At 45.4% G+C, this 22,094-nt stretch overlaps 2 protein-coding genes across 2 annotated transcripts in view; one reads left to right on the forward strand and one right to left on the reverse strand.

The window, feature by feature from the left end:
* LOC123353837 (EVI5-like protein) overlaps positions 1–1,472 on the forward strand; it is a 28,358-nt gene extending 26,886 nt beyond the window's left edge. The window contains exon 6 of the transcript XR_006574573.1: positions 841–1,472. The gene's annotated coding sequence lies outside the window, so the exon portion shown is untranslated. The remainder of the gene's footprint in view (positions 1–840) is intronic.
* On the reverse strand, positions 1,469–21,459 carry LOC123353789 (gametocyte-specific factor 1-like). Its single transcript, XM_044995201.1, has 8 exons — positions 21,439–21,459; positions 21,118–21,232; positions 15,510–15,610; positions 13,931–14,085; positions 8,829–8,893; positions 6,114–6,162; positions 5,571–5,665; positions 1,469–4,029 (listed from the first exon to the last, which is right to left on the reverse strand). The coding sequence occupies exons 1-8, from the start codon at positions 21,454–21,456 to the stop codon at positions 3,806–3,808; spliced, it is 822 nt and encodes a 273-aa protein (XP_044851136.1). The 5' UTR covers positions 21,457–21,459; the 3' UTR covers positions 1,469–3,805.
* Between the last annotated feature and the right edge of the window lie 635 nt (positions 21,460–22,094).

Consider the following 22,094-nt stretch of genomic DNA (forward strand, 5'->3'; position numbering starts at 1 on the left):
AGTTTGACAAGGGGACCAAGACAAACGCTCAGTGGGTCACACTTCCTTCCAGTTAGGGCTTGTTGCTGTCTAAGGGGTAAAAGATTTTCAAGTAAGTACGGGGCGAGTACATGAAACTCCCTCCATAAGATCCAAATGGCATGGAATACAGTGAGGCTGTTTAATAATAGTTACCCTGAACTCCATGCTTTGGGGATCGGGCTATTAGGACACTGGGCAATTGAATCAGTTTTTAAAAGAACAAAACCTTGTGAAGAGTCTCATGTGGCAGAGTTCATAAGAACATAAGAGCTGCCATATTAGGTCAGATCACGTTCCATCTCACCCAGTGTCCTGTTTCCATTGGTGGCCCCTACCAGAGCTTCAAGGGGAATAAACAGAACAGAGCAATTATGGAGTGATCCACCCCTCTCTTCCACGCCCAGCTTCTAGCAGTCACAGGTTTAGAGTCACCTAAAGCATGGGGGTAACATCTTGGCTAATAGCTATTGAAGGATCTATCCTCCATGAACGTATCCAATTCTTGCTTAAACCCAGTTACACTTTTGGTCACCACAACACCCCAAGTCAATGAGTTCCACAGGTTAGTTGTGCACTGTGTGAAAAAGTACCTCCTCCTGTTTGTATGAAACCTGCTGCCTATTCGTTTTATCAGGTGACCCCCTGGTTTTTGTATTGCGTGAAACGGTAAATAATGCTTCTCTATTCATTTTTCTACAACAGTCATGATTTTATAGGCCTCTATCGTAACCCCCTTAGTCATCTTTTTAGTCTCTCCTTGTATGGAAGCCATTCCAGACCCTTGATCATTTTTGCTTCTCTTTTCTGAACCTTTTCTAGTTCCCACAACCGGACATCAGTTTCAGAGACCCCCATCCCCTCCACTGGCATGATGTGTAGCTGACAGGAAAGCAGGACAGCCATGCAGCAAAGGGCTGAGATAGGCCATTCACAGTAAGGCATGGAGCTGAAGCCCAGGGTCAGACTCTGGGAGGGGTAACAGCCATTTCAGCACATCAGGGATGGACTCAGATGACTGAGAAAAATGCCAAGTCTTGAGCCCACATTCCCCAACAATGACAATAGACTCATCCAAGACACTGCTGTGCACAGACCCAGGCTTGTATATAGGGGAAATTTTCCAACATTTACTCCAGGAGGAATTTTGAGCCACAACGCAATGCACAAATTTATTTCCTCCCCCCCTCACACACACACCCCACCGCCAGCAGAATTAGCCAGCAGCTCTGCAGCACTGTCAGTAGCAGATGCGGGACCAACCAGAGCCTGGCTCTCCAACTTGCAAATACATGACACTGCCAGGGGGACGGGGAGCTGGACTGTTCCATGCAGGTGCAGTTCCCAGCATGTCCTGAAGGAAGGAAGTGGCATGCAGGAAACTCTGTACAAGCCTGGGACCCAGCATCAGGCTGTTTCTCCCTCTCAGTGGCGTAGCCAGGTTCTAACATCAGGGGGAGCGAATACATTAAAAAAAGGCACCACCCGACATATCAAATTACTAATTACATACTTTTAAATTCGTCATACATATTTATTTTGTACTTAAAATAAAAACACAAGAATGATACAGGCAACTGAAGTGTTTGCACAGATTATACTTAGATATACTTTAGATTCTAGAAAGTAAATGACAATACAGTAGTTTATAATTGGCCGGTATTTTTTTAAACCTGTGATTTTTTTCCAGTTACTAATTTCATTTTAAAAATCAATGAAATGCACTTTATTTATAATAGATTGTAATACTAAAGTCACCAAAAAGGCATGACAAATACAAGAATGAGAATTGGTGAGCAAAGATCTCATAGCTCTTCGGGGTTGGACAAAGCAGTAATTTCCCCTAAAGTAGCTTTATTCATGGGTTTGGTTTTTTTTTAAACAAAAGACATCTCTACGACACAGGTTGGCAGTCTAACATTTTTGAAACACTGAGTACTGAAAGTTAGGGTTTTTAACCAATTTAAACTGTGTATGTGCACGCACACACACACCCCCCCCAACAAAAAAAACTTTCTTCCTGCTTTCTTATCAACCAGTTCTGTTACTACAGGAATGAAATCTAGACATCCCATAAAATAGCTAGTTTCACATTGTTCTTCAAACCTCAGATCAGTGAAATGCAGCTTTGCATTTGAGATACTATATGACTTGAGTACATTTTGCACTGCCTGCAGCTACACTGACATCAGGAGAGGAGAAGAGGACATGACTGTCCCTAGCATATATGATTTAAAAAAAAAAAAGGTGAGACACACCCACTATCAATGCAACAAGAAGGGAGATCAGTAGCTGGGGCCAAGAGATAAGATGCAATGAAACCCTCCTGTACCCACAACCCATATCTGAAAAGCATCAGTCGCTCTGCAGATCAAAGAAAGAAAGAGCAGCCAGTATTCAGCCAGACAGGATCCTTATTGACCTATATAGGAGAAGTGCACTCAAGTAAACTGTAGCAGTTTCCCAACAGAGTTTTCTTATAGACTTATTTATTAAGCAAAAATTAAGATTAGGAGTCTGATTTAAATTATGTAAATTTTCAGTTTGAGTTAACCGTGGAACTATTGCAGCTACTTTTATTTTACTCATGCCTTCATAAAAAGCTACAGAGTTATAACAGATAATTACAAAGACTAAAGTACATGCTTTAATATAATTAGGACCGGGCCACCCAAGATGAAAACTATACCATGGAAGAGTCCTACAACCAGGTATTTGAGGCCAATCCTCTTATCAATAGAATCCTCAACCAAACTGTGAGGAAGGAGATGTGTACACCCTCTAACTTTTGACAATAATTCAAGGTCAGCCAGCCACCAAGAACAGCACCATTCATATTCTGGTTTTGGATAAAACACCTGATCTTGCCTACATCATAGAAACCTTCCTCCCTCCAAGCCTATAGCAATAAAGTAATCATTAAACAAGTTCTGAGTCAATCGTCTTTCTTCCCAATTTAGTTTTAACAAAAAAAACTGCAATGTAAGTAGCTATGGGAGATAACAGTGCAACTACTAGGTATCCATGGGGGAAATGTGCTAGTTATGTCCTGGATACACTGGTCTGTTAAGTGTTATTGCTTTTAATATGCTAATGCAAACACTGTAATAGAGTATTAGTGTCCCAATGTACTATAGCTTGTTTTAACTTACCGTAATACTAGAAGAGGTGCATGTGAAGCTCTCTAAAAGTTGACACTACAGCAGTGATATTCCCAAGCCAGCATGCATAGAGCTGGGGGTGGGGAAGGGGAGTGCATCTAGGTATAAGTAACATCTCACACCAAACAGGAACTTCTCCACAGTTCATTGCAATTTGGAAGTGTGATTATTATACCTTGTCTTACAAACACCAAACACCATTACATATGCACAAGGTCAATAATTGCCCCCTCTCTCCCCATATACAGAGTTGTGCTTCTGGATACAGTATCTATCTGAGATTAATATTGAGCTCCCAGCTCTTCAGGAAGCAGTGAAGAGTCAGCAGCCAAGCCACAGGCTGAATCCTATTGCAAACAGTGTGGGTGACGCATGAGGCATTCTGAAGCAAGAGGAGATTACTGGAAAACTTTAAATAAGACACAGAAAGAATACAGTTTTCCTAGGTTTTGTTTGTCGGATTTATTGTATGATGTATAGTAAGTGTTTAATATAAAAATCAGGTAGTAGGGTTTAGAATGTTACAACAAGAGATTATGCTATTACCATTATCCAGTCCACTTGCACACTACTATTTTGAATTAGTGATAATTTACAGAGAGAGAAAGAAGAAAGAGGGGAGGGGGTTAAGCACGGGAAGGGGGGCAATAACCCAAAGTCTCTCCTTTGCCTCCTGGTCCTGCCACTCCCTCAGCCCCCTCCGCGGGGGAGAGCCCGGCATCATCCTCGCCTCCCTGCTCCGCTGGACCAACTTCAGCGCACAGAGACAGCAGCGGCTGGCGTCCCCGCGCACCCCCTGGAGCAGAGCGGCGGCTCGACTGCAGCAGAGTCATTCCCCGGGCTGCCGCTGCTTGCAGAGAAAAGATGCCACTGAAGACAGACCACGAGAAACACCCCCGCCCGCCTTTTTCTTTCCTTCTCCACCTCCTCCGTCGGCACCAGCTGGGCTTCAGAGCCACCTTACCCACCGTGTGGCCGCCTCGCTCTGCATGGGGCTGCCGGGGGCCAACGGGGCTGCTGCTTCTCAGCCTCCCACACCGTGCTGCCGCACCTTCCCCTCCCGGCAGAGCCCACCCCTGCCTGGGCGGCATGCGCCAAGCGGGGCTCAGCTTAGCGAGCCGGGCAGCTGCAAGTGGGCAGGCAGGAGCCTCCTCCTCCTCATCATCCCTGGAGAGCCAGGCAACCAGCCGCTGCCGCTGGCAGCCTCGGAGCAAGCCGGGCTGGGGATGCAGGAAGGCAGTGCAGAGCTGAGAGCCAGCCGGCGGCTGCACGCAAAACCCGGCTCCAGAGTTCAGTGCTGGCTGGAAAGGCGCCACTTTTGGAAAATGTGCTCGGGGGGAGCGGCCGCTCCCCCTGCTTCCCCCCAGCTATGCTCTGGGTGGTAGGGGGTGTAGGTGCCTGGGCTAGGGGGGTGTCCCACAGCTGGATGCTGGGGGTGTGGGTGTCAGACTGGAAGAGCAGAGATTTCTCCCAAGATGCGTCCAGCTGACACGTGTGACACACTCAGACAGGTGCCCAACAAAAGCGTAACAGAGAAACAGGAACTGGGCTGTTGGAGGAGTTTCTTTGACTCTCTACTCCTGGGGGAATCTTTTTGCTGGCTGACAGGTATTTTGAATTAAATTACCAAAATAACTGAAACTGGTGTGATAATATTGTGTTATTTTGATAAATAAAATATGCAGATTTTTAAAATATTGTGTGCAGAATGTTTAATTTTTTAGCGCAGAATTCCCTCAGGAGTACACATTACTACACCACTATGTGGGTGGTTTCCTATGTGAACACTTATTTCAAATAACAAAGGCCTTTTCAGTTTAGGTTACATCCCCTTGGAAGTAATACTGGTAGGTCTCCTTGGATAGACACACCCTAGCTATGAGATTTCAATCAGGTTTTGCAAAAACCAAACCAAACGCTACAGCTGCTACACACGTGTATAGCTTCCACTGACTCCCGTAGCAGCTACACCTGAAGAACTACAACTGTGTTGAGCTCCACTGTGCCAAACTCAGACCTGTTTGTAAGCCTCAACTTTTGTTCAACCTATAGCAGTGAATAATAATCTGACATTTAGATGTCAGATGCCATAGTAATGGGGGCAATACATGGAGCCAGACAACCTTTGCCACAATGCCGCCTACAGTGAAATAAAACCTGGACATAGAGGATACTCCACCCTCCACAGAAATGTACCTGCTTCTAGGGAGGACTGTGTTACAGAGCTCTCTATCTCCACTTGCTGATGGTGGGAATAAGAGCATTTCAGTTTATGTAGGAGAATGCTGACACACGGAATATAAATACAGAGAAAAGTTATCCCGTTCCACTTTGAGCTAACATGTAGGCCCCAGCTTACAGAATGGGGAGACCACCTGCCTTTGCACTTACTGCTTTTCCAGGATAGGCTATATGGCAAGGACCTGGGTGCTCTCATGCCTGGCATTAGGTTATTCTTTGGTTCCATCACTACGCTGGACCCAGGGCTGAAAGAGATCAAATAAGAATTATCCTACACACGTGTACTTCTTCTAGCCAAGTATCTTTTACTATAAATATTTGAGTATTTTTCTAACATTGAAGAAGACAGAGTATGTTAATTTAAACAAACCTTCATGCAATCAGAACAGTTACTTCTCCTCGCAAAGGCTAGACAAAAGTGTAGAATACGGTGATGCCATTTACTTTTTGACTAAAATCCCCAATTAATCAGTTATCCAAACAAGAAATAAATAAACCAAAGACAGCAAGAAAAATCAGAGTTAAAGCTTGATTATAAATATTGCACTGCCCTCAACTGTAAATGGCCTCTCAGCACACATGCCCTAGTCGTCTCTATATACGCAAACTTCGACATCTGCATGAACAGTGAATGCCAGTGAAAATGAGGTAGGATCAGAGGCTAAAACAGGGAAAGAAAAAATTAAAAATTACTTAGACAAGTTGAATGTCTTCAAGTCGGGAGGGCCTGATGAAATACATCCTAAAATACACAAGGTGCTGACTGAGGAGATATCTGAGCCATAAGTATAGGCGGCAGGTTCGTATAATTTTTGGTGGGGCCCAAAATGGTGGTCCCCGGCCCCCCCCCCCCCCCCCGCTCTCACCCTGTAAGCTGATATAAAATGAAGTTACAATGCGTCAGCACCACAAGATTACAAGGGTCAATTAAAAGTGGAAAGTCAGAAGCAGCACTTGCCTGCTTCAATATACGGTATTAAATTTTGTTGCACCTGTTGTGACAAAGTGGGAATGTTCTTAATGTTTTCTCTGAATACTGTGTGGGTGCCTCAGTTTCCCCTGCAAAGTGCCAACTGACGGTGTTGGGGACAAAGAGATCAGGTGGCCTCCTTGTCCGGAAGAGACACAAAGGCCAGATGAGGGAGTGTCAGTTTGGAGCTGGCTGGGGAAATTGGGAGAGGCCCAGAACTTGGGTCTGGGCTCCCCACCCCCCAAGATGGACCTGACTGAGGGGTCCTGTTTTCTGTACCTACAAGCTCCGTTTTAGACTGTAACCCTGTCATCTAATAAACCTTCTGTTTTACTGTCTGGCTGAGAGTCACATCTGACTGCGGAGTTGGGGTGCAGGGACCTCTGGTTGCCCCAGGACTCGCTGCGGAAAGTGCATGGTGTGGAAGGGCATGCTGAATGCTCCGAGGTCAGACCCAGGAAGGTGTAAGCTTCTTGCCCTGGAGACAGTATGCTCAGAGAGGAGGCTCCCCCAGAGTCCTGACTGACTTTGTATGGAGTTGTTCCAAAGCATCCCAGCATCCCCTTCCACACCATGCGCTTCCCGGAAGTCTGCACAGGCACTGACACTCCCTCCTCTGGCCTTTGTCTCTTTTCCAGGCATTAGGAGGCCACCTGATCTCTTTGTTCTCCAACACCTTCAGTTGGCACCTTGCAGGAGAGTGGCCCAGGCCATCAGTTGCCTGGAGGCAGGGTTGCACCCATTCTCTGTGCAGACGGCATCACACTGGTCCTCTAGGGCTTTACAACAATCACACCCCCTTATCCCACCATCTAGAGCCTTAAGAAATGCATTGGGGAAACTGAGGCACACAGACAGTATTCAGAGAAAACACCTGTATACGACCAGTTACATACTTTGAAGGGTGTAAAATAATCAAATATAGTGCTAAATACAATGATACTCCAAACACCTTCAGTTGGCACCTTGCAGGAGAGTGGCCCAGGCCATCAGTTGCCTGGAGACAGGGTGTCGGCCATTCTCTGTGCAGATAGCATCACACTGGCCCTCTAGGGCTTTACAACAATCACACCCCCTTATCCCACCATCTAGAGCCTTAAGAAATGCATTGGGAAAACTGAGGCACACAGACAGTATTCAGAGAAAACACCTGTATATGACCAGTTACATACTTTGAAGGGTGTAAAATAATCAAATATTGTGCTAAATACAATGATACTCCAAACTGACCACCAAATTTAAGTTGCATGTTTTTCCCCTCAGGTGAGGGTTCTGGGGTGGGGCTGGGGATGAGGGGTTCACAGTGCAGGAGCGTGCTCGGTGCTGGGGGTGCAGGCTTTGGGGTGAGGCAGGGCTGAGGATGAGGAACTTGCGGTGCAGACAGCCTGCCCCAGGGCTAGGGCCAGAGAGGACTCCCCATCACCACCACTGGCAGCAGCAAGCTCCAGGGGAGGGACCCCTCCTGCCCCCCACGGCACACACACTCTGCACATGCTCCTAGGGCCCTTCTCAGGTCCAGAAAGCTCACTCCCCTCCCCTATGATGGGTACTGGGTGGGGGCACAGGTGGCCTTCCATGTTGCTGCCCCTCACCATAACTTCACTGTGGATGGGGCTGCCCCTTGCCCAGCATGGGGCAGAAGTGGGGTAGGCAGGGTGGTGGCTGGCTATGGGACGGGGGAGCAGGGTGTCATAAAATTCACCCAAGCCCCAGCTGCTCAGGTCTAGGAAGCCTCCCTCTCCCATCCCTCCTGTGGCGGGTGGGTTGGTGGGTGCTGGGGGAGGGGGCATTGCCTTCACATGTGGCTTCCTGCCTCCCCTGTGCAGCCTGCTGTGCCTCACTGGGGGTAGGAGTAGGGGCTGGGACTGGGGCTGGGGCAGGGGGGGAATCATAGGGTCAAACTCTCAAACATAATAAAAAATCATAGGGTCAAACACTCACGGAAGCCCCAACAGCTGCTAAGGTGAGTGATGTCTGTCTCCTGGCCCGTTTGTGTCTCCTCCAGGAGGGGCAGGAGAGGGAAGGGGAGAGGAGGGGAGGCCCCCTTTACTCCCCTCCCCCTCCTGAGTGCTTCAGCAGCAGTTAGCATTCCTCTTATGCTAATGCTGCAGCCCTTAGGCTACGGCAGCAGCAGCAAAGGAGAGAGAGACGCGCTGTGCGCTCTCTTTACATTCAGGCAGGGAAGCTCCGGGGAGGGGGAAAAATCTAGCTCCAAATATTGGTGGAGCAGAGCCCCTGATTATGAATATTCCTGGGGCTTTAGCTCCAAGAGCCCATATAAGTTGGCGCCCATGGCCATAAGCGATTATCTTTGAAAAGTCATGGAAGACAGGAGAGATTCCAGAGGACTGGAAAAGGGGCAAATATAGTGCCAATCTAGAAAAAAGGGAATAAGGACAATCTGGGGAATTACAGACCAGTCAGCTTAACATCAGTACCTGGGAAGATAATGGAGAAAACAATTAAGCAATCCAATTGCAGAATCCTAGAAAATAAGGCGATAAGTAACAGTCAGCATGGATTTGCCAAGAACAAATCGTGTCAAACCAACCTAACAGCTTTCTTTGACAGGGTAACAAGCCTTGTGGATGGGGGAGGGGAGTGGTAGATGTGGTGCATCTTAAATTTAATAAGGCTTTTGATTCTGACTTGCATGACCTCCTCGTAAACAAACTAGGGAAATACAACCTAGATTGAGCTACTATAAGGTGGGTGAATAACTGGTTGGAAAACCGTTCACACAGAGTAGGTGGTTCACAGTCAAGCTGGACGGGCATATTGAGTGGGGTCCCACAGGCATCAGTTCTGGGTCCAGTTCTGTTCAATATCTTCATCAGTGATTTAGACAATGGCATAGAGCACATTTATAAAGTTTGCAGACGATACTAAGCTGCAAGGGGTTGAAAGTGCCTTGGAGGATAGGATTAAAATTCAAAGTTACCTGGACAAACTGGAGAAATGGTCTGAAGTAAATAGGATGTGCGACACTACACTCCATATTCATCATAGTAATATTATTAGGATATGATCATGGCATAATTATGAAGCATTTTGTACAAGATGGGTCATGTAAGGAGTCATTGGGAAAATTATGATTTGCTGAATACAATTATCCTATTTGTATGCATGTATCATTTTTGTATCTGAAGTTATGAATATTGACTAGGTATCTATATTTCAAATGGGCTTACTCTAGAAAACACCCACAGCCAGCCTTTCAGATACAACAATGAAAAAGCCAAAGGCGGCTACTGGCTCATCAACAAAGACAACGGATTGTGGAATAGCTTAGCCTTCCTGGAAGGCCAGTCTGTAAGTTATGGCTGCTACGACTCTGCAAGGGCATGTGACCAGATAACGTGTCTCTGGACTCCATTTTGGGTACCTGAATTTTTCCACAAACTGGTCTGGAAACCAAGTTTGAAACAGAGTTCCTGCCATATGAAAAAGCTATATAAGGCAGAGAGTGACATCATCAGTTGTTCTTCACTCCCCTACAACTCAACAACAGACAGAAGCTCTGAAAGAAAAAGTCTTGGAACGGGGTACAAGATCCCAAGCTGCAAAACAAATGCAGCTTGTCCCTTAAGAATCTGCAAGCCTGCTTATATTGTCAGCCAGGGTGAGAATTTGCTAATTCATATCCAATCTTTCTAGAATTTTAGGCTTAGTTTGCGGTTCTGTTTATTTACTAGGTAATCCGCTTTGGTCTGTGTTCTATCACTTATAATCACTTAAAGCAAAAAACAAGTTTATTAACTACAGAAGATAGATTTTATCTAAACCCGTGTGCCTGTGACCAAAGTGTCTTGCAAAAAATCTCAGCCTGCTTAACACAAGTATGCATGGTCCTCTCCACATTGAGGGAGTGGCAAACTGGGTAATAAATTCATACTGGTCGATGTTTTGATCAGGGCAGGATGGTACAACTCTGGGGTCCCAGGCCGGGGGTTATTTTGGCTGTAGCCTCTCTATTGTTGGTTCATGCAGTGGCTGTCCAAAGCCTGCATGCAACTGCAGCTGGGTGTGTCCCTGCCTGTGTGAATGCTGGTGGGAGCGGTCTATAGCTTGTCACAGCAGCACAGTGCTAAGAGGGAGCCCAGGCTGGTGAGTCACAGGGCTCAGTGAAACCCCAGTTCCAGGTGGCACCCTGTGGGGAACCAATCACAGGATGAAATTCAATAAGGACAAATCCAGAGTACAGGTCTGTCGCATCTTACGTACATTTAGCATGCGCAAATTCAGCTTTACGCGGCTGGCAAAAAAAAAAAAGAGAAAAATAATTTAAATACTGTTCCTGTAGTGCGGGCGATTTCGCCTGCCATTCAACTCAATGTAATTTTGATTATACGCGGTTTTCACTTTACGCGCTGACCGCGGAACGTAACCCCAGCGTAAGATGAGAGAGACCTGTACTCCAATATCAGTTGCACACATACAAAAATGGGAAATGACTACCCAGGATGGAACACTGAAGAACAAGATCTGGGGGTCATAGTGGATCACAAGCTAAGTATGAGTCAAAATCATTTTGAGATGCATTAGCAGGAGTGTTGTAAGCAAGATCCGAGAAGTAATTCTTCAGTTGACATTTAATCAGCATGGAGTAGAGCAGGGGTATTGTGTCCAATTCTGGGGGCCACATTTCAGGAAAGATGTGGAAAAATTGAAAAAAGTCCAGTGAAGAGCAACAAACATGATTCAAGGTCCAGAAAACATGACCTATGAGGGAAGATTGAAAAAAAATGGGCTTGTTTAGTCTGGAGAAGAGAAGACTGAGAAGGGACGTGATAACAGTTTTCAAGTAGATAAAAGGTTGTTACGAGGAAAAAGGAGAAAAATTCTTCTCTTTAACTTCTGAGAATAGGACAAGAAACGATGGGCTTAAATTTCAGCATGGTTTAGGTTGGACATTAGGAAAAACTTCCTGTCAGGGTGGTTAAGCACTGGACTAAATTGCCTAGGAAGGTTGTGGAATCTCCATCACTGGAGATTTTTAAGAGCAGGTTAGACAGACAGCTGTGAGGGATGGTCTGGATCAGTGATTTTCAAACTTTTTTTCTGGTGACCTAATTGATCCAAGAGAGCTGGGGATGAGGGGTCTGGGAGGGGCTCAGGGCTGGGGCACAGAGTTGGGATATGGGGGTAAGGGCTGTGGGGTAGGGCCAGGAATGAGGGATTCAGGGTGTGGGAGGGGGCTCTGGGCTAGGGCAAGGGGTTGGGGTGCAGAAGGGGGGGTCAAGGCTCTGGGCTGGGGCCAGGGATATGGGGTGCAAGAGGGAGCTCTGGGTTTTGGGGGCTCAGTGCTGGGGCGGGGTACGGGGTTACCTCGGACAGCTCCCGGTCAGTGGCGCAGCAGGGGTGATGAAGGCGGCTTCCTGCCTGTCCTGGCACCACGGACCACGCTGCGCCCCAGAAGCAGCCAGCAGCAGCTCCAGCTCCTAGGCAGAGGCGTGCAAGCGACTCCGCGTGGCTGTCGCCCACAGGCACTGCCCCCCACCAGCTCCCAGTGCAGAGCTGGTGCTCAGGGCAGGGGCAGCACATGCAGCCCCATGGCTCCTCCCCAACCCCGCCACCTAGGAGACGGACCTGCTGCTGGCCGCTGCGAGGGTGCAGCACAATGTCGGAAAACGTAGGGACTAGCCTGCTTTAGCTGGGCAGCACCGCCGACAGGACTTTTAACAGCCCGGTCAGCAGTGCTGACCAGAGCCACCGCAACCCAGTGCCTTCTGTTCCGTGACCCACTTCTGGGCCACAACCCACGGTTTGAAAAGCACTTGTCTAGATAATACTTAGTCCTGCCACGGGTGCAGGGGCCTGGACTAGATGACCTCTCGAGGTTCCTTTCAGTCCTTCAATTCTGTGTCACTGTTACAGGCTGTAGAAAGTCGTACGTTGATGACCTTTGATTAGACAGGTAAGACAGTACAATGATTTGGTTGTTCTGTCTCACCCCTGATAATGACCAGACACATTATGCTTTATTTTCCGAACCTACATTGTGATTATACTTCAAAAATAAAATTATTTCTGACTCAGGGCTCTAACTGCCTGCAAAATCTCCTGGCTGTTAAAAGTTACTTGTAGCAGGTCATGAGAGATTAGATTAGTGTCAGAAGTTTAAGCCTAAATTGCCTAAGAGCTGACATCAGTCTGCATTTCTATCATGCCCAGCATAACAGTTTAATGTTTAATAACCCCCCCAATAAATATATAACCAGTGGGGATTGAATCCAGGACCATCAGCACTAATAGTACTACAGTAGAACTAGAGGAGTAACCATTATCTGGTAGCAATAGTATGTTCTTATACTCTCCTACGGATCTGCAACTAAAAGGAGACAGGAAACACTGACCAAGAGGCATAGGAATGTTGATTCATGCCAGTGGGAACTCCCCCACCATCACCCCAAAGTGTATTTCTATTGTCATGTCACAAAAATCTGCTCAGGATTTTTTCCACTACTGTCATGCTCCAAGCCCTGTGAACATGCACATCATTGCTAGCTTCAGTACAACTCTACTTTTGCCAGAGAGCAGGTACGTTTTCCAGTGTAGTGACAGCCACATAGACATCAGTGGGGGGAGACATTGGAACACGACCCACATAACCAAGTGATTTAGGTGCTGGGGTGACAGACCTGGACAGTGAACTCCTCATCAGAGCCGACATCATGGGCAGTGGTAGGAAAGCTTCCCCATAGTCCCCTCCCCAACTAGCTCCACTCTGAACTGGAGGAACCCACCTTCAATTGGGAAAGTTATTCAGCCTCCCTGGCCCAGTCATGGCTCTTCAGCTAAGATAGTCAAGTAGGATGTAACAGAAGTGAGGATTGTTATGATCTAGACACTTGTCCATTAAGAACTGGACTGAGACCAATTTATTTCACATATGCCACTAGACAGGCTATGAAGATTTTTGGTCACTATCAGGTCAGATCTGCATTGGAGACCCACCTCTCTCATGGCCACTATCTTTCCGCTCTAAGCGGTCCAGATTACCAGCTAGATCTCATTTCAGCACACACAGTTTAGGGCACAATGTACAGTTCCCATTTTAATGCTAAAATCTCTGGCAGATAACACATGTAATGCAAGCCAGTTGCCTCTCAGATGCTTAGGAGAATTTGCATGAACACAGAATGAATGAAACTCAAGTCTCCCAGGGCTCCTGTTGCTTCTGTATCACATAGCACTATAGGTAAAGGATTGCTTATGGAATAACAGAGTAACAATCTTTAACAGCAAAAATTAAGTTACAATGCTGTTAGCCCAAGAGTTCCAGAAGTGACTTTGGCTCTGTAAAGGAGTTTTTCTCACCAATGTCTTGCTCAATGCAGCTTTTGTCATCACAGCTTGATATATGATGTCTGATCTCAGCTCTGGGAACCTGATGGCGGGCATTAAAGGGGCATGTGGCTAGCTGCTGTGCAATATCAGGGTGGTTCTAGAGAAACAGGAATATGGAATAACAGAGTAACAATCTTTAACAGCAAAAATTAAGTTACAATGCTGTTAGCCCAAGAGTTCCAGAAGTGACTTTGGCTCTGTAAAGGAGTTTTTCTCACCAATGTCTTGCTCAATGCAGCTTTTGTCATCACAGCTTGATATATGATGTCTGATCTCAGCTCTGGGAACCTGATGGCGGGCATTAAAGGGGCATGTGGCTAGCTGCTGTGCAATATCAGGGTGGTTCTAGAGAAACAGAAAAAGTACGTGCTATCTCACTGTATTCATCCTAGCCCTTGTATTTTCTAGTCACTAGTGAAGGGTTTGTGCAATCTGCATCCTGAAAAAGGTTGAAAACATTTAAACAAGGAAAGCCAAAACTTAGTTCAGGTCCTGAGCACAAATGCAGTGTAGAAACAGCGAAGCATATGCATCCTTTATGATAGAGGTTATGTTTGTTCATTTTTACATTTAAACACCACCCTGAATTTCTCTGATTGAAGATCAGCCCCAGATCAAACACAGTGAAACCCCTGCAGTGTCATCACTGGCATGGTTCGATGCACAGATGAAATTGCCCTAATAAGCCTCAATCGGGAGTAAGTGCCTTGAAACCCTAAAAAATTCAGCCACTTTATTTTTAAATTAAGTAAGCAACAGACTAGAGAACAAGTTCCTGCCTGCACTAGAGCTTAAGTCTTTGCAGTAAATTTAACTCTCCTGAAACAGGAGGGAAGTTACTCAGTGTTCCAGCTGAGGACACATCTATATTGGGGGCATTCTGCCAGTATAGGTAAACGAGTGTGGACACAGAAGAGCGCTACTATCCCCCACTGAATGAAGAGCCTCTACGGTTAGAAAAGAGCAAGACAACAAAGAGGAAGAACACACACTGCTCAGGCCTGCTCTGCACAGTTTTTATATTACTATAGCTGTGCTGGCTAGGGGTGTGATTCCTAACCAATACAGTTATACAGTACATCATCTTAACATGTGGATGCAGTTATACCTGTATAAGTGTGCTTATATCAATACAACTAATATACACTAGCACTGGAGAGGTTAAAATAAGCTACTGACTGAGAGGACAAAAGAAAGGAGCAGCTTCTCCTGTTAAATATATAGCATTCTAGCCCAGAATAGAAGACTGAGAAGAGACAAAAAGTTTCAGACTGATGTACATTGAATAGAGTTATTAGCAATATAAAAAAAGATGGTTTATTTTGCAATCAGAGCAGTGCAGCTGCTAAAGAATTAGCTGCAACATCAGATCATTTTTGCTTTGGCCAGCCAGAAGGCATCCATATAACACTGGCTGCATTTGCTCCACGCCCTGAAGTGGGAAGCAAATACCCGGATCCCACAAGTGAACTGCTGGAAGAGAATAGAATCCCGTCACTAACCTAGGTATTCTGAAGAACCTATATCACCTTTCTTTGGGGCAAATGCACTGATCTGAAGTGCATTACTAAATATGAACTGGATGCTTTTACTAAGTGGTAAATGGATGACAGATATAAATATGAAATAAAGATGGCTTCTTCCAGCCTAATAGCAAGTGAATGCATCCTTCTAGCAAAAGGCAACAAAGCATACTGAGCTCACCATGCATTAGCTTTACAAAAATATGATTTCCCAAGTGCATTAGAGACCTTAACATCCTGTCCTACCTTCCTGCACTTTATAAGATGATAGGGAAACCGACAGGCTCGGATTTGATGATAGCGATCATATGGACATTGTATTAACTTCTCTGGATCCAAAGCATCAACTGGAGGAGAATGAATAAAAAGACAAGAAAACATTCTGCCAAACAAGATCTAAGAACATCATCAACACAATTAACAAGTGTGGAAACATACTAGGTACTGGAGCTTTCCTCTAATGGGGTTAAGCCATTAATTTTTAATAGCCTAGACAAAAATTTAAAATTGCTACGGTGGCACTCATTGTGTACACCCAACCAAATTCACTTTGGACTTTTTGTGAGTGGAATATTAAATTAAAAATGAGGAAAGTGTAGTCAGTAGTGCAGAGTGGCCAGTATATATCAATGAGTACACTTATGCAGAACAGTGAGCTGGAAATACATTACTAAAAAAACCCTTGAAGCTACCAAATTAGCTAGCTGTATAGCAGTGACATGCTAAGGGTCAGCAGAAGCATGGCATTCTGAAGTAAATCCTTTTGCATTTACCTTCAATGCTCAAAGGCCATCTCTGCTGGAGTAAGAAACAAATCAAACTAAAACAAACATGGCTGGAGTTAAGGCTGCAATTTGCACTACAGAGCACTTGGCCCTATAAAGTGCAGAGGTTGGCAGGTGCTTAAGAACCCAACACCCACTGAATATAGTGAGGGCCTAAGTCACAGGCACTATTTGAAAATGTTCCCTCCTAGTCCACACTAGGACTCAGAGAGGCACGAGTCACCTTACTCACTTAAAAGTTACATAGAAGGGACAAGGTAGGTGAGGACCAACTTCCAATAGTGAGAGAGACAAGCTTTCAATCATACACAGATCTCTTCTTCAGGATTCAGTTTGTGTTCGTGCAGCAGCTTTCCTGCCATTACACTTGTCTCCCCTCACACCTTCCATGCTATTTACCCACATTTGTATCAGTGTATAGAGGGCATGCACACAAAGGAACAAGGGACAACAGACTGTGGGATGTTCTCTAGAGAGCTGGAAGTAAGGAGACCGGCCAGACTGATTACATAAATCAGTGTTTTTTAATTTTTTTTGATACCAGGGACCAGCTTGCAGCCTTTCTAAACAGTGTCAGAGAGATAAGAGAGACAGGCCACTGAGAAAGACTGACACAGGTCATTAGGACAAATGGCTACTTCTGACCAAGTGGGAATTGTCAATGTTTGTATGAATACTGTGTGCCTCAGTTTTCCCTATGTGTTGCACAAGTATCTAGGCGGTGGGATAAGGGTGTGAGAGCTTTGCAGATACCCCAAGAGGGAAGGTATAAGTGCCATCTAGCTACCTGGGCCCAGCCAATGGTTGGACATTCTGTATCCTGAGGCCCATTCTCCGCAAGAGCCAGTCGGAGGAATTAGAGAACAAAGAGGTGGAGGCCAGATGACCAGTTTGCCTGGGTAACATCATACAGGATGGAGGAGGGGCAACTGGGTGTGACTGAGAGTGAGCTGCTGAAAGCTGGTCAGTCTCCTGGTTTGGGACGCAGTAGGGAGAACCCAGGGCTCTGGGTCTCCTCAAGATGGACTTTGCTTTAACTTCCTGCTTTCTGTACCAACAAGATTCTGCTCTATGTTGTTTCAGATGACTGAACCCTTCTGTTTTACACCGTCGGGGGTGCATGGCCCCTTAGGGGGGCATGCAAGGTTTCCCCAGGTGTTCTATTCAGGTGGACTCGCTGCAGGCAGCTTATGGCGTGAAACAGGGATGCTGAATGCTCAGAGGTCAGACCCAGGAGGAGCTGAAGCCCAGGAGGCTTGTCCTAGTGAGTGTGCGCGCCGAGGGGTGGTCATACTACAAGAGGGTCCTGTCCGAGGGCTAGTCTACACTACTACTGCGCTGCTCTAGTGAGTCTGGTGAAAACACTCTATGCTGACCGGAGAGCCCTCTCCCATCAGCACAATTACTCTGCCTCAGCAAGAGACGGAAGCTATGACAGCAGGAGAGTGTCGCCCACTGACTTAGGGCTGGTGTGGACAGCTCAGGTGGTGCGTTGCTCCGGGGGGTGGCTTTTTCACATCCGTGATTGACATAAATTATATCAACTTAAAAGGTAGTATAGACAAGCCCTGAACTTCATTCAGTGGTTCCAGAGCACCAAGCCTGTGTATCCATGAATTACTCTGTGTGTGGGGTGGGGGGAAGGGGGAGTCATCCCCAATGCATCAAACCAGCACCATATGCCAGGCTAGGCCTCTGAAGAGGGCAGCTCCCTTACCCGACCATGGTACTAACTAGGGCTGTATATTAATCACAATTAACTCATGCGATTAAATAAAATCACAATAAAAAAATTAATCACAGTTTTAATCATTGCACTGTTACACAATAGTATACCAATTGAAGTATAAAATATTATTGGATGTTTTCTACATTTTCAAATATATTGATTTCAATTACGACACAGAATACAAAAGATACAGTGCTCACTCTATTTGCACTGTAAAAATAATAGTATTTTTCAATTCACCTCATACAAGTAGTGTAGTACAATCTCTTTATTGTGAAAATGCAACTTACAAATTTAGATGTGTGTTACATAACTGCACTCAAAAACAAAACAATGTAAAACTTGAGTCCACATGTCCACTGAGTCCTACTTCTTGTTCAGCCAATCGCTAAGAGAAAGAACGTTTGTTTATATTTATGGGAGATACTGCTGCCCGCTTCTCATTTACAATGTCACCTGAAACTCCTCAGAAAAGGAGTTTGTATGGCACATTTGTAGCCAGCATCGCAAGGTATTTACATGCCAGATATGCTAAACATTCATATGCCCCTTCATGCTTCAGCCACATTCCAGAGGTCATGCTTCCATGCTGATGACACTTGTTTAAAAAAAATAACGCATTAAATAATTTGAGACTGAATTACTTGGGGGAGAATTGTAGGTTTCCTTCTGTTTTACCCACATTTTGCCATATATTTCATGTTCTAGCAGTCTCGGATGATGACCCAACACGTTGTTCATTTTAAGGACAATTTTTAACTGCAGATTTGACAAAACGCAAAGAATGTACAAATGTGAGTTTTCTAAAGATAGCTACAGCACTGGACTCAAGATTTAAGAATCTGAAGTACCTTCGAAAATCTGAGAGGGATGAGGTGTGGAGCATGTTTTCAGAAGTCTTAAAAGAACAATACGCCAATGTGTAAACTACAGAACCCAAACCACCAAAAAAGAAATTCAACCTTCTGCTGGTGGCATCTGACTTAGATTATGAAAGTAACATGCGTTGGGCCACACTGCCTTAGATCGTCATTGAGCAGAACTTGTCGTCAGCATGGACACGTCCTCTGGAATGGTGGTTGAAGGGACATATGAATCTTTAGCGCAGGGGTCAGCAACCTTTCAGAAGTGGTGTGCCGAATCTTCATTTATTCACTCTAATTTAAGGTTTTGCTTGCCAGTAATACATTTTAATGTTTTTAGAAGGTCTCTTTCTGTAAGTCTATAATATATAACTAAACTATTGTTGCATGTAAAGTAAATAATGCTTTTAAAATGCTTAAGAAGCTTCATTTAAAATTAAATTAAAATGCAGAGCCTCCCAGACCAGTGGCCAAGACCCAGGCAGTGTGAGTGCCACTGAAAATCAGCTCACGTGCTACCTTTGGTATACCTACCATAGGTTGCCTATCCCTGCTTTAGCGCATATGTAAGTACGTAAGTATAGCACGTAAGTATCTTGCAACTCTGGCTACAATAGTGCCATGTGAACACCTGTTCTCATTCCAGGTGACACTGTAAACAAGAAGTGGGCAGCATTATCTCCTGCAAATGTAAACAAACTTGTTTATCTTAGCAATTGGCTGAACAAGAAGTAAGACTGACTGTACGTGTAGGCTCTAAAGTTTTACATTCAGGGGCGGCTCTACAAATTTGGCCGCCCCAAGCAGTCATGCCCGGGAGGCGCCCCCGAGCCGCGGACCTCCCGCGGGCATGACTGCAGAGGGTCCGCTGGTCGCGTGGCTCGGCTGGACCTCCCGCAGCTGCGGGTGGTTCACTGGTCCGGCGGCTCCGGTTGAGCTGCCGCAGGCATGCCCGCGGGAGGTCCAGCCGAGCCGCGGGACGAGCGAACCGTCCGCAGTCATGCCTGCGGGAGGTCGACTGGAGCCGCCGGCCGAGCGCCCCCTCCGCAGTCATGCCTGCGGCAGGTCCGCTGCTCCCGGGGCTCCGGTGGACCTCCCGCAGGCATGACTGCGGCAGGTCCGCCGGCCCAGCCTGCCGCCCCCCCGGGAAAGGGCCGCCCCAGGCAGGTGCTTGCCCCGCTGGGCTCTGGAGCCGGCCCTGTTTACATTGTTTTGTTTTAGGATGCAATTTCTTTGGTACATAATTCTACATTTGTAAGTTCAACTTTCATGATAAAGAGATTGCACTATATTATTTATATTACATGAATTGAAAAATACTATCTTTTTTTTACAGTACAAACACTTGTAATAAAAAAATAAATATAAGTGAGCACTGTACACTTCGTATTCTGTGTTGTAATTGAAACCAATGTATTTGAAAATGTAGAAAACATCCACAAATATTTAAATAAATAGTATTCTCTTACTGTTTAATCGTGTGATTAATCTATTTAATCGTTTGACAGCCCTAGCACTAACAGGATATTAACCATGTTGTGTCTGCAGCCAAACACATTTTGGAGCCAGCCACTGGTAATAAAGTAAATTATGAATTGTGGCATGGATAGGGCCTTAATAAGAAGTCACTTTACTGGGATGATCCACAGGAAACTGATTTAGGACCTGTCTGCACCAGACATGACTGTAGTTTTGTAACCAGTTTGTACCCCACACAGCAAATCTGCTAGTTGGATCAGCCATTTCTCCAGACCACTGACATGCTGCAGCTGGGGGACATAGTCCACTAGGTCAGTGTGGGAACCCACAAACACAGTGGAGGACTGTAAAATGACAACTTCCTGGAGGCCTTCATGCCTTGAACATTACTGATAAGAACGCTGTGGCTTAGCCAGATTGCATATGCTAAATAAATAAAATGAACCACACACAGCTGAGTTACGCCACCACTCCAGCCTTCCTGGCTCACAAAGGTTGGGGCATGGTGTTGCGTGTCTGCACCCAATATGCTGCCTAGAAGAGTTTGTCTCAGTACACCCAGTCACCCACCCAGCAACTACATATTACCCAAGCAGTCTCACACCCACCTTGCAAAACCTAGGTATGGTTTCTTGCTGTGATATTGACCCACATCATCCTTTATTGCCTCTAAAGTTTGTGTGGTTTTGAACTGCAAGACGACCACAAATTCTTTCATTCTGGGACCCAAAATCAGGTGCAGCGAACCGCTGCTCTAATACACAGATGCATATATCCACCAAACTTAATGCCTAGAGGGGAAAGTTACTTCCCTAGAAGCCACTCCCGCCTTTAACCAAGTTTAAGATACTTTAATACTTTCAAAGATCTAAGCTGTCTCTCACTGTATCTGCAGGAACCATGAATAGAATCAGAATTATAGGACTGGAAGGGACCTCCAGAGGTCATCTAGTCCAGGCCCCTGCATGAATGTTACAAGCCAGCAAAGAAATACTTACCATAGTTGTCTTCTAAATCCATTTTACTGATGCTGAAAGAACGCTGACTTAAGTTTCGCTGGAGGACCCTTTGAGCCAGTCTCTGAGTGTCACTCTCCTCCTTAAAATATCTACCCTATAGACCAAAAATGAGGAGATTCACAGATTGCTAAGGCCAGAAGAGACAATTATGATCATCTAGGAGGTTTCAATCTGTGATCCGCAGACCCATGGGGGTCCACAGACTATATCTAGGATTTCCAAAGGGCTCCTGCACCTCCATTCGAAATTTTTTAAGAGTCCACAAATGAAAAAAGTTGAAAACTACTGATTTAGGCTGACCTGCATAACACAAGGCATAGGACTGCCCTGACTTAATTCCCATTTGACCTAGTGCAGATCCTTTAGAAAGGCATCCAATCTTGATTTCAAAAATTTGATGGAGAATCTACCACAACAGTTAGTGAGGGTAATTAACCATTGGAAAAATTACTGTTAAAAATAAACCTTATTTTCATTCTGAATTTTTCTAGCTTCAACTTCCAGGCACTGGAAATAACTTGAAAGTTATTTCAATTTATACATCACAGCTACTAAGGGTCAAAGATCAACTGCATGACAGCAACCAGTAGACTTTATATCTATGCTATGTATGCTCAGGACACAAGCTTATTCTTGGTGGCCCACATATAATGTAGGGCACCGGGAACCTCATATTCTTCTGCTCCACAGAGAAAGGTTTCCTCCAAGATGCTAAAATCCAAAGATTTTTGTCTGAAACATCCTCTTTGCCCAATACATTTAAAAGGGTTAAAAGAACCAGTTCCCAAGAAAAATTAAGCCATGTATTTTGGCAGCTCAGTTATCTCTTCTCATACACACTTTAGTGCTCCATCCTGAGCCAGTCCACCTGCCTGACAGGTCAACACTTTTACACCTACCTTGTGGCTCATGATCTGTATGGAGGCGGAAAAAAAAGGGGGCAGAGAGTTAGATGG

Source organism: Mauremys mutica, chromosome 20 (genome assembly GCF_020497125.1).
Source record: "Mauremys mutica isolate MM-2020 ecotype Southern chromosome 20, ASM2049712v1, whole genome shotgun sequence".
NCBI lineage: Eukaryota > Metazoa > Chordata > Testudines > Geoemydidae > Mauremys > Mauremys mutica.

Bases quoted from the DNA above. Each gene is read 5' to 3' on its own strand.
- LOC123353789 (XM_044995201.1), bottom strand. The intron at 15,611-21,117 runs GTAAGTATTTCT...ATTCTCCTCCAG, and splicing joins GGATTTAGAAGACAACTATG to TTGATGCTTTGGATCCAGAG. The intron at 4,030-5,570 runs GTAAGTGCAAAG...TTTCTCTGCAAG, and splicing joins TAGCCTATCCTGGAAAAGCA to CAGCGGCAGCCCGGGGAATG.